Below are 12,962 nucleotides of genomic sequence, written 5' to 3'. Positions count from 1 at the left end.
TCTGTAGTCTACCTGAAAGTGATAGTCATTTTTTCTGCAAATCTATTCCAGTAACAATTTCTGAAACACTTACAGAAGCTTTATATTGCATTAACACATCACAAGTATCTTTCTTGCTTCAGAAGAAGGAAAAAATTAAAAAGATTTCATTTCTTAACAGATCTCATCAGAGATCCGTTATTTCCAATTGTCTCTTCTGCTACTGTTGGCCATCATATAATATCTTTCAAAATTGTTTATATCGTCATAGCTCTGAGACAGGAATAGTTTAAACAATCGCAACACAAACTTTAACAAGCTTTAGATAAGTATATAGTCTAGCGTAATTCTAGAAAACTACCTATCGGTAGGCTGACCTTTACTAATTGACACGATTCTATTCTAACCTTTCCTGAAAGCAAAAGCTGCATAGCTCAGAGGACTTTTATGGCTGCACATCTGCTCTGACAGAGTCAAGCTTAAATTTATTCTTCTGCCCATACCATTATTCTGCCATTTCCTATTCTGCTTTGTTTTCATCTTATGGCAGGAAGCTCTGAGGAGCCCTCAGTGCAATACATCCCTCCTAGCTGTTTTCTCCTCCCCACAGTATCATGTGTTGGAGCGTATCTGTGAACTCCGGGCTTAAGCAGTGATGCACGTGATTAGCAGAAGATCTGGGCCACGACCTTACAGATTAACTGAGTTGAAGACTCACGCTTGAAACCTCGGTGCTTTTGAGCATGCACAGAAACCCTGCATCTTTCTGAATGATCAGGGCTGTTGCAAGTTTTAAGGTCTTTGTTCTTATCCAATAGCCCAGTGCTGCCTTTACTACCAATCATCCTCTTGAATTTAAGCAGAATATAGTACCTACTTTCAAAAGTACATGAAAGGCAATTTCCATGTTGCTCCCATCTCCCATTTAGTTCTGCCAAGTTAAAATAATTCTCACCCCTTTGCAGTGTATATTTGCATTACAAAAGATGAATGCTAAAGGAACAAACAGCATTCTTGCCCTATATATTTAGGGCATTTTAGACAGCAGATAGTCAGATATGTATGCCAGTGAAATTAATGTTATGGCTTCATTTTTACATTTCTTAATTCTCAAAATTTTTTAAACAGTAACCTACATCGCATTGATCTCTGAGATAAGCAACGTGGAGTATATAATATTGTGAACTCACGAAAGGTACTGACTTGTCCTGAAGTAGAGATGCCAATAGTTTTGAAAAGGTTAATGAACTGTATCTAAAATTTGTTTTAGAAAGCTCTTTGTATTCCTTGCACGTATTCGCTCATCCTTTTGGTATTTTAAGATTCAAAACGACCCTCTTAAAGGAATGGCAGAACACATTTAGGTAAATTTCAAACCTATTAAAAATTCATAACCTTAAAATTTACTCACAAGCCCGTACACTTTAAGAAGTTTCTGCGTGTCTCCCTTTGGCTGACCTACGCCACAACAATAATGAAGTAATCCATGCTGCTGGGGCCCCAAGAAGTAAGAACCGCAGCAGCGTAGCTGAACATGCAAAAGCAGGGGCATTCAAAAGGATTAAAAATCTAAAACCAGGTGATGACAAGTAGAAGGTCAATTAAAGAAAAATTACATCGGCAAGAACATAAATACTTAGTGCCACTGGATGATAAATACAGGGATGTTCTTACAGGAAGAAATTGGATTGCTTTGTCTGCCACATTGTAGAGTACTCTGTTACTGCCAGGCAGCTCCAACTGTAGCGATATTACATCAACAGAACCATATAAATTCTGCAAGCACGACGTAAGTACACCAGACTTTCTAGCATCTAACAACTACTCCTATTTGTAACATATATAATCCATTACTGCCCTATTTAAGCAGCTTCAAGCACTTTCTCCTTTCCTCTCAAAATGAATGTCTCTTCCCAAGAAGCCTGTCTTGCACAAACAGAACGGCAGCTGGGCTTCCTAGATGCTTTCTGGGAAGTAGAATGTATATGTAAGGATTGGTGACGGTCAGGACGCATGCGGGTTGTACCTAAAGTGAAGAGCAAAGGATGATGTAAGCTGCCATGTGTGGGCAGATACGAAATTCATGTGTCACAGGGCAGGGAGTGAGTAAGGAGAATGCTTGCCAGGCTTCCCTGCAGTCCACTCCTATGGGACATTCATGCCACCAAGGGAAATTCAGACTAATTTCAATTCTGTTTCCCAGCTTTTCACAGACAGGAATAGCTATGATTTGGACAAGAATGGAGCCAGCTCTGTGTGGACTGCATGGGGCTGGACACTGGAAGGCTCATCTTGCAGCACTCTGGAACAAGCAGGGAGGGAAAAGGAACACATGTTGTCCCTGACACAGGACTGAAGAGGCCCAACATCCCTCCAGCATCCTTTTATGCATGACTATTTCCACTGTTCATCTATACAAACTATCATGTCATTTTACTCATCTAATCAGTTACATATACACAGTAAGTGTTTGCAAGAAACAGCCCTAGACTGTAATCACTGAGTTCTGATTCAAATAAAGCAATCTTTAATATCTGTATTATACCATGTCAGACATATTTCTATGCTAATTGACTAACTATGAAGGGAAGTATCAGAATCAATACAAAATGAAATAAATCTTGGCATATAATTCTATATAGACAATATAACAGATAATATAGCATTCTAAATTAAACCATTTTAAAAAGGAACAAAGCCAAATTTGCTTATAAGCTTTCTTCTTCCTGTCTATAGCCCTCTATATATTATATACACAGACTGGACAAAGTAGATCTCATTCGTCTTTTGTTTCTTGAAGGCTCTTGGTTCTTATATGAATGGTTATATAAACCAGCTCAATAGGAAAAACTGAAAAAAGAATGGTGTCAAAAAGTGCAAGGATGTCGACATCTGTCTCAGAGAAAGCATTATTTTGGAGTATGAAAGAAAGCACAAAAGATTATAACAGTCCTGATTTTAAAGTTATCCTTCTTTTACCTAGTATAAAAACTAGAGCTACATCTTGGCCAGGATTTGGGAAACCAAAGCTCCAATATCTGTGCAAAATGGAGAACAATTTCCTAATCCAGTAACCAAAGGAGACACCTGAGATAGTTTATGATTTTTTTTCCAATGTTTACTTATTTCTAATATATAAATAGTCCTTGAAATCAAGTTTTTTTTTACCCTAAGTTTATACCTTGAATTAACGGCATGAAGTATCTTCCTCACTCACTTTCATCTCTGTGAATCTCTGTTCTTCACAGGCACATAGTTCCACAGACAAGAGTATGTGCCCCCATTTTGGAGGAGACCACGGTGCTAGCTAGGAGAAAACTCTGTGCAGGAAGGCAAGAATGGAGTCATCACTTCTTTCTAAGCTGGGGTTTGTCACAACAGAGGCCAAAGTTCTGTATTTTGTGCAGGATTTACACCCACAACTGTTTGTTAAATGCACTTAGAGAACATCTTCCAAACAAAATGCCTTGGGGAACTCAAAGGGTGCAAAGATTTATTTCTTCGTTGAGTTTGGACAAAGAGACGACACTGAGCTGCTCTTCTAAATAAAAATGGTGGCTGGTCTGTGCAGATGTAACAAGCTGAACTTTATGTTCAGAGTAAGTTTTACCGGCAAAAGCATAGATGCCTAAGACTTGAGGCAGGTGGTTGATTTGATAATGGGTTTGATGTTTACACTCCTTTCGTAACTTTGAGTGTGATGTGTGTAAGTTCGTTAAGGGGCTAATTGTAGAAGTGCAGAGTCCAGATCTCATGGATCTTTAATTAATAAGCTAGTCAGTTACCACTAGCTTTCTAACATACTGTTTAAACAAGCACACAAACATTAATTAAACTATTGTATAAATTTTAGGGAAAAAAAATATTAAAGCCATAAGTAAAAAGGCTTATGCAAAATTCTCCAGGGATATAGGACATATGTCCTATGACTAAAATCGTACTCTGTTCTGAAAGACTTCATGATCTACAAATGCAATTCACCTCTGCTTTCTTTTGTTTTCCACTTTTTCACGTTCAAACCTTTCGTATGCCAGAATAGAATCCTAATCTACACAATTGTCTCTATGTAGCCTTTTATTTCCGTCAACGCATGACCAACAGCAATGTGAATATGCAAAAATGAGACCAAGTGGGGTTTTTAATGTATTCAGAAACAACTCTCTCCAGATTTTCACAATCTCATATACAGTAAGTGTAGCAGCAAGTCATCAGTATTTGTTACAAGATTAACGGAAATCCCCAAACCATGAGTAGAAACACAACCAGCACATCACCCTGCTTCACACTCCTGTATTCTGTTGCAGATTATTTTGCTTAGTACACTGCGTTTCAGCATTCATTGGGTGAAAACTCACTCCAAATAAGCTGTCAAGCTTAATTGAACTACTTTGCAAAAAGCATCTTACATAAAGAAAAGGCTTCAGAAGCATTAAAGAAAGCACAATATCCATCGATAGAATATTTTTTTTTTCTGTAACCATGGTTGAAATTATCTAAAATGCTCACCCTATTTAGGAAGAAAGCAAAATCATCACAAACAGTTTCTTCTGATTTGAAAAGGCACAGAGGGTAGTTTACCTGCAATTGTCAACATTATTTCTTCCCACAGCGTTAGAGAAGTTGAAAGGTCCCACGTTATTGATTTCTGTCACTTGTATACAGCCAGAGAAATTGTAGACAGGTCCAGGCATCTACAAATGACAAAATACACACAGTTCTTTTGCTTGTTGTCTTTGTGATCAGTTTTAAAAAGAATTAAGATTCTGCAAAAGATTTGTAACATAATTTAACCCTACTCTTGAAGAACCCTCCTGGCCTCCTTTTTTTTTTTTTTTTCTCTAATGACATTCTATAAAAGAAATTTGAATGTCAAAAGAAATTGCAGCAAGATAAGCAGTCCTGACTTAAAAATAAACTCATAGATTTTGGGGCATACAGACAGCACCACAGGTACAGTGAGACACCAGCAAAAAGTGGATTTCTCTAACTTTAATCAGGTATTTTATTTTTATAGACAAACGCAGGTCATGGGGAATGGCAAACAAGGAAGCTTTGAAAAGTCTACTTTTAAGTTTACTACCTCCCTGCTCAAAAGATGTCTAGTACCATTAATAATGTTTCAAAGATGGCTAAAATTAGGAATCACCGTAGGGGCACTGAAAAACCACAGAACAATAAATTGGTATGCGTATCTCGCCATCTAAACAAATAACACTGACACAATATGTTGAGAGGTGTTCTAACACATAAACAGACCATCCAAAATGTTGCAATTCGGTCTTTATGAACTGGACCACTGGACTAGAACAGGTTCCTTGTCACACCAGGTAGCATGTACCTGTCCTTGGGGCCACATAACAGGTAAGACTCCATAGTTTATATAATAAATTCCACGCCAAAATAGGAAAAGAAGTACTGCTAAGACTGTCCATGACATATTGGAATGGGGCATTGGGAGACTACTCAGGAAGAAAATGCGGTAACAATGGGAGGGAGAGGGTATGATCTGAAGCACTAAATGGCTGCTGGTCAGAAGCCCGTAGGCAGAGAAGCAAGGCTTGGCTTTGTCCTTAACACTGCAAAGGACCCGTTCCTAACACTGACCATGAAGTCAGGTTTAGATACCTGCAGAAGGAACAACAAAAAATGTCGCTGAGGTCATCAATTCGTACAGGAGCACTACATAAAAATGAAGAGACTTTTTAAAAGGAAATTCAAAGGGATATCCCAAAGGGTAAAGCACATGCAGGTGGATACTTAAAACGAGCGATCAGAGGTTCACATAAAATATAAATAAACTACTAGATAAAAAAAAATAGAGACCCTCAAAAACTGCAGAGTTTAAATAGCAGGGTACAAAATGTTTATAATGGCTAAAAGACATCATCTAAAAGTTGAAGTCATGTCCAAATAAAGAAAAATAGGAAGTTATGTAAATGTTGGCAGCAAAAATTCAATAAAGCAGGCCAAGTAAAGAAAAATAAAAAGATCTTGAGGAACAATTTGCTAAAAGCATAATGGCAAGCAGTAAATTCTCTTTAAAACCCAACAGGAGCAGTAAGCCTGCCAGAAAGGCTGTAGGGCCAATAGACCATCCAAGTATAAAAGGAATGTTCAAAGAGATAAGGCACTAGCAGGAAAAGTAAATGAACTCTCCAAATCAAAATTTAACATAGAGGAGCTCTAGGAGGCTCCCATGCCAGAACCCCTTTTCAGTAGGGATACATCAGAGATCTCAAATTGAGTTATTACTGGAAGATGTTTTAAAATAAATGAACAAAGTGAACAATAGCAAAAAAAAAAAAAGAAAAAAGATCAACTAGTGTTTGCCCAGAAGTCCTAAAGGAAATTACCATGGTCATCACTTCAAATGGTATTCAAACCATGGGAATGGTAGATGTGGATTTTGGGGTTTTCTGTTTGTTTGTTTTGGGTTTGGAATGGTTTGGGGTTTTTTGCTTTTTATGATTGGAGAAAGGGGGACAAGACTAAGGAGTGCAAAGGCACACCTCAAACTATGGATCAGTAAGTCCCAGTTCCATTCCAGACAAACCATTAAGAACTACATTAAAGAACAGAATTAACAGATACATAGATGAACATAATGTACTGGGGAATAGCTAAGACGGTTTCTGAAAAGGGAAATCACAGCTCGCAGGAGGGACGCTGAATACGTGAAAAAGGATGCCTTGGCACTTAGCCTTTGGTTTCCAAAAGGCTTTTAACAAGTTTCTGTGCTAAAAGATTCTGAAGTAACTCGGTCACCCTGGGATGACAAGGAAGGCCGTCAATAAATGAAGAGAATGGTTAACAGAGAAGGAGAAAAACTGGGATTAAATAGTGAGCTTTCTCAACATGGAGACCCCCCTAGAGATTCCCTCAGCAGTCTGTATCAGGATCTGTGCTCTTCAGCATATTCACAAGTGGCTCCATGTTTCCTGCGTTACTCAGGATAGCAAAACCAAAATTCTGAGAAGAGGATTTCACAATGTGCAAAAATTTCACAGTATGCAAAACCTATAAGGTACGTAAGGATGATGGTACATATGAGAGTTTCTGAACAGAGTGACTATACAGACTCGGATTCTTTATTCAGTAAAACCCACCCTCGAGGAGAGTTAGAACAGAGTAGCACATAGATAAGTAAATGGTTTTCAGTTTATCACAATAGAGGATGAAAAGGACACGAAATTGCATAAATCAGTGAGAAGAATAAAGCAAGCTAAAGAGCATACTTTTCCTCCAACTCAAAATTAAGCTGTGGAACTCTGCCATAGGATGTTGTGGATGGTATAAATCTAAATGGGGTGAAAAATTGTTCAAATTAATGGGAAGAGATTTTTCCAAAATAGTCTTCCTTATCTCTTTTCTTATCATTAAAGATCATAAAAAGAGTGATGGCTTCTAGCCTGTATATTTGCCTTCTTCCTTACCAGCCAGTAAACCACGTTTCATATTGTGAGGGCTTCTTGCCCTGTCCAGAGCCTTGTGGAAAAACCACCTGCCCTTTTCTTTAAAGGAAAAAGAGATTTTACAGGACTGAAAGACATTTAAACTAGGTCTTACTAGAACACAAAACACTGAATTAGAACATGGCAAGCATTTAATAGTTTTTGGATGTGCTGGGTGAGATGATAGATAAATCTCCCACCTCCCTCCTCTGTCTTTGCAGGGAGGGTCCTTTCCTCGTGTCTTGCTTTTTAAGAAGTTTGGTGACTTAGGTATCAAAACCATTCAGTTTTCCAGATGCACAGAGCTGCTTCTGGATCCCAAGGAAAATCTCCTTTTTGCCATCACTTGGATGGCAAGAGTCACCTCCAAGCATTAAGTAAGCACCCTGTGCCCCTCAGGACTGCCCCAGTCACTTTTCCTCCCACAGCCCTTCTGCCTGGGGCTGCCAAAAGCTGCTCCCGACTCTTTCGGGAAAGGAGAGATCTCTGCCTCCCAGCAGAGAGATACGCTGCACAAGTACGACACGGCTGAAGCGAGGCGAATTGCTTTCCTCTGCACTGCTCAACCACCCTGAAACATAACACACTGTGCCATGTCACACACTATAAATAAATGGAACCCGGCTTCCAACCCATGGGAAGGGCTCAAAGATGTTCATTAACATTTCACTGTTTATTTCTTCAGCAGCAAAGGTTTAAAGGCATTTAAGACTTTAAAACAGATACATTAATATAACGCAACGATGTGGAAAGTCGCGTCGCTGTTTAAGGTGGCATTTTAGTCAGTAAAGTTCAGGTGCGGGAACGGGGAAGGTCGACTCTCTGTGTAGCAAACACGTTTTAGGGGATTGCACTGAGGTTTCCCAGAACTTAGAAAGAGACAAAAGCCTCATTCAGGGACTGGAGGTGAACACTCCCCTTCTCAAAGTTACACTTCAGACATTAAAAGGACAATATCATTTGATTTACCACGATGGCTGACACAGACTATTGATATGGACTATGGACAGCGGAAGACTGTTTCTCTTCCATATCATTCCTTTACCAGCCACTTTGGCAAGGAAATAAGTGTGATGGACTGACAAGTGTTGCAGTCAGCAGTCTGCTTTTGCTGCCGTCAGCATGAAAAACTATACCAGGTGATCTCTGAAAATTTGTTGTCCTATTAAGTTTTACATTTTACTTTTTGTAAGAGATGCTTGTTATCCTTTTTTCCCTGCCGTCTATAAATAGTAAAAAAACCCACAGTTTTCAAACTAACAGGATGCAGGACCTGTTGCAAATCTAATATGCACATGGACAGAAACAGTTGCCCAATTCTGAGTTGGAGATGACATGGGACCCATAACATTGCCTAAAAAAATGAAAAATTGATCAGTGCTTTAATGTTGGCTGCATAAATCAACTTGTTAGAGCTCTGCTGCTTCTCCTCTCCCTTACCCTCTTCTGAAGTTTTAGTAAAACTTAATTATGATCCAGTCACGCCATGTATGTTTTTCAACAAAAGCTCTCATTCTTGGGATTTTAAACACAAATAAACAAAAAAATAGAAAATAAAAGGAAACAATAAACGCTAAGGTCAGGTACAATATAGTTTTAACATCTATGATAGCTACTGTGCCTAGTTTAGTTCATTCAAGACTCTGAATGTCAGGGAGGTGTAGGGAAAACTCACTATGGCAACCTATGATCCATTTTGCACACTGAACAGCAAATTAATCGCTTGGTTTGGGAATAAACATTTATCTGCATATTCTCCCCAGCACTATTATCGGTGAATATTTTAACAACATGATTTCCTTTCCCCCCAAACAAACATACTGATTGGGCTCCTAATCATTTCTCCCACATATGTGTATATTTTGAATGTAATGCGTTCCTCTAAAGTAATATGAAAATACTTTCTTCTTTGTTTTGTAATCATTACATCATAAATACTTTGGTCAATCAATTTGGAGTGCTATGCTCTCCATACAAAAAACTAGTCTTCTTAGATATATTTAGGAATAAGGGCTATTGATACAAGCCAGCAAAAGTAAGCAGCTTTTATTCTGTTATTTTTGAGAATAGATACTTGTTTATGATTAGCAGAGCATTAAAATGCAGACTTCACATGGGTTTTCTTCCATTTACAAAAATACATTAATATGCTGACAAACTGTAATACTTAAATTGCCTGAAAATGTCAGGGTCATAGCAACATCAGAAATTTAATTTAATACAATTCACTATTCAGAAACTATGCAGATATGTTTGACATATAGTAACCATGCTCTTTAAATGCCCTTTATACTTGACAAAAATGAGTACAGATACTTACCTGGTAGGAAAAGTTCACACATATATGCCAAACCATTTATTAACATCCCTTACTGACTAGCCCAAATTAGAGCTGCTGTTAGGTAGAATTAACCTAGAATTGAGTTCCTAGTGAAATGAGCTTGCATGCTGTCGTTTCACTCCAGATTCATAAATAATATAATGAGGTTTTAGTTTATGATCAGAGCATTTATTAAAAAAAATAATTAACTCAAAAGAATCAAAAGTATAACACAATCTTTCCTCATTGTCTCCAGATATATAAATTTTATATACCTTAAAAATTCTCATTATAGATATTAGCGTGTACGAGCACACACTATTCAGTAATCTTTCACATGTTCTCGATTCCTGTGAAATATGCCTGATTTTGAAGTCTGATTTGTAGAACTCACTGCAAAAGATTATGAAACTTTTCAAAATGCAATATTTTACACATAAAAAAAAATGGCCCAGGTACACATTTTTGAATACTCTAATAACATTTTTACTTATATTTACTAACAACACGATGAACAGTTTGGAAATCAGTGCGCAACTCCCAGATGAAAATGAACCTTGAGATAACAGTTTCTCTACTCCAATTCTGGTTCTTGTTACTGATTAGAATCATACCAAACGGTCATAATGAATTCTGAAAATAAGCAAGTTCTACTCTCAACTTGGTATTCTCTTCAGATTGGCCAAAGAGCAACACATTTGACTAATCATCTTGGTTTAAACCTGCTCGAAACCTACTGCAACTGAATTTCAATATCAGACAACATAAGAAAACCAAAAATAATCTCCTCTTCAAAAACGCCTGAATTCCTTGGGGATGTGGTGGTGGTGTTCCTTCCCCCCTAAAGAAGAATTTGTTCTTTGAGAAATGTCATTTTACAACCCTTTAAACCTTGCACATTATAACTCCAGGAGTTTGAGCAAAATGGACAATGTTACTCTAGTTAATTTGTGTAGCCACTAATTAGAGAGAAATGAGCCTTCCTTTGAGAAGTGTTGCTGAAGTAGACAGTGTGTGGGGGGGGTTGATGTATCTCTGCTGTTTGTTACTTCACTTTCTAGTATTTACTTTTTTAAGTACCTTTTCTACTCAGTTCCAATTTTAATCCACATGCATTTTGATTGATAGACAATGTAGTATAAACCAATTTTTATTAGAGCTTAATGGCATTTTATAATGTATAGGAAAATGAAAAGTGGTATTGGTTCTGAAAACAAAAGTAATAAAAGAAAACACTTAAAGTATGGGAGAATGAATATTGTTTAAGTTTCTGTACTACTACTAGTACAGAAATGGGAAAGAAAAATTGGAAGGTATACTGCTAAAATTGCCTACATGCCACCATATGTAAAATAGAGAGGATGAAACACAAAGGAACTGAAAATCTCCTACATCCTGACCAGTACTGGTACTAAAACCTATGCATAATATCAAAGTTTTATTTAATTGATATGTTAATATAATAGATTATTTTACACTGAAATTGTGATTCTGAGCCAAACATTCAAAAAATCATTTTGATTCCGTTATACTAACATAACTGAAGAGGGGCTAAGTAAGTTAAATCAAGATCATTTTTTTTCCTGTAGCTGCTTCTACTGAAATTTTTAAACAATTTCTTGCTATTATTTTCCTCAATCTCTGTTTATCATATCTGCCATGGATATTGAACCTTATCACAAGACTTTCATGAAACAAGAATGGTAAAGCATAATAAAATAGACAGGAGGAGGGGGGGGAATCCCCAAACTGCCTGGGGTGGTAGAGGTTTACATTTCTGCCCCTCATTTCTCATTTGTTCTAGCAACTCAAATCAGGGGTTGCAAAACTTGCTACCTTGGTAGTTCTTCCGCTATGGGAAACGAACACGTCAGGAGTTCTTGCAGTCTCCTGTGCTGCAGAGCAAGGAACTGAGACTATCCTCTCATATTGGACCTGTGACTGGACCAGTATGGCCTGCATTGCTGTGCTTTACAGAGGGAACAAGACTGGTCATCTGCCTGGTCCCAAACTCCGATGGAGGCAGCACACCATGCAACAGGCATTCCCATTCCTTTTGCATCATTTCCTCATCGAAATTGACCGGCAGTGTAAAACTGGAGTGTAAGTCTTTCACTGTCAATTTCTCATGATTCTGCCAGTTTGTGCTGGCTGAGAATGGTTCATTAAGCCACAAAGGATTAATTAAAATTGAAAGATTCAAGGGTACTGAGAAACTCCCTTACCATTTTTATGGAAGTTTGTCCTTGGACGAGATCCTTATCTTTTAAACATGCTTTTGCCTTGTAGTTAAGCAAGTGCAACGTCGCATTTCGGAAGCGATATGAAGACTCTGAAGTAATGAAGGACCTTCTATGGCTAGCAATGTCTGGCCTTTTTGTAAACAATTTCAGTTTCTATGCTTATAAACACAATGCATGATTTACTTACTGTGATTGCTATTGCAACTCTTAGTAAATTCAACTACTGTAATTTGTTAATGTGATAGAATACCTTGCCCGTGAACGAGCTGGATAATATATTGGCCTGAGATGACTAGAACTCGTACAGTGAAATTTGAAAAACAATTTCATTTCTTACCTGGTACGGACTCTATCAACTAACTGCGGAAATCAACTCCCTGCACTTCACTTTTCAGAGTGATGCTGAAGTTAAACATATTGAACACTGTGCTACAATAATATGATACAGTATTACAGCACATTAGAGGAAAGGTGTTTGGAGTCCATCACGATGAACGAGTTTTCAGTCCAAACCAGTCCACTTCTGCAGTTCTGGTTCAATAACCAATAGCTCAGACCCAAGAGATCTTTGTATCAAGTATATATGTTGATGTACTGATGGATTTGATGATCTCCATGGATTGGTTTCAACTTAAGGCATTCTATGATATCTAAAATAAGATTCAGTGTGAAACACTTCTTACTGAATCATAAATGTGGAGTTACCAAAAAAGGGAGGGGTCGAAGAAAGTAGTTGTACATCTGTTGGAACTAGAAGAGATAACACCTTATCTAAAACAGAGACATCTGCATATCAACGGAATTAATACTTATATGATGGTCAGGCTACGTCCGGCATAAGGAGGAAATACATATGTTTCAGGGAGAATGATTGTATTTATCTGGAATATCTGGAAGCGTTCAGAAGGAAAAAATGGCTATAAAAGCTAAAGTGTTCCAACAAAACAGGCTTTTTTTTTAGTGAATGTA

General features: G+C 37.7%; 1 protein-coding gene across 1 annotated transcript in view; it reads right to left on the bottom strand.

Moving 5' to 3' along the window:
- EYS (eyes shut homolog) overlaps positions 1-12,962 on the bottom strand; it is a gene marked incomplete at both ends in the record, with an annotated part of 840,074 nt that overhangs the window by 246,911 nt on the left and 580,201 nt on the right. Inside the window, one exon of the mRNA XM_082480747.1 lies at positions 4,558-4,670. Coding sequence (XP_082336873.1) covers positions 4,558-4,670 — 113 coding nt within the window. The remainder of the gene's footprint in view (positions 1-4,557; positions 4,671-12,962) is intronic.

The sequence above is a fragment of the Vanellus vanellus genome, assembly GCF_965231255.1.
Source record: "Vanellus vanellus genome assembly, chromosome: 3".
NCBI classification, from domain to species: Eukaryota; Metazoa; Chordata; class Aves; order Charadriiformes; family Charadriidae; genus Vanellus; species Vanellus vanellus.
Note: the sequence above shows the minus strand (reverse complement) of the source record. Positions and strands in the feature narration are given on the sequence as shown.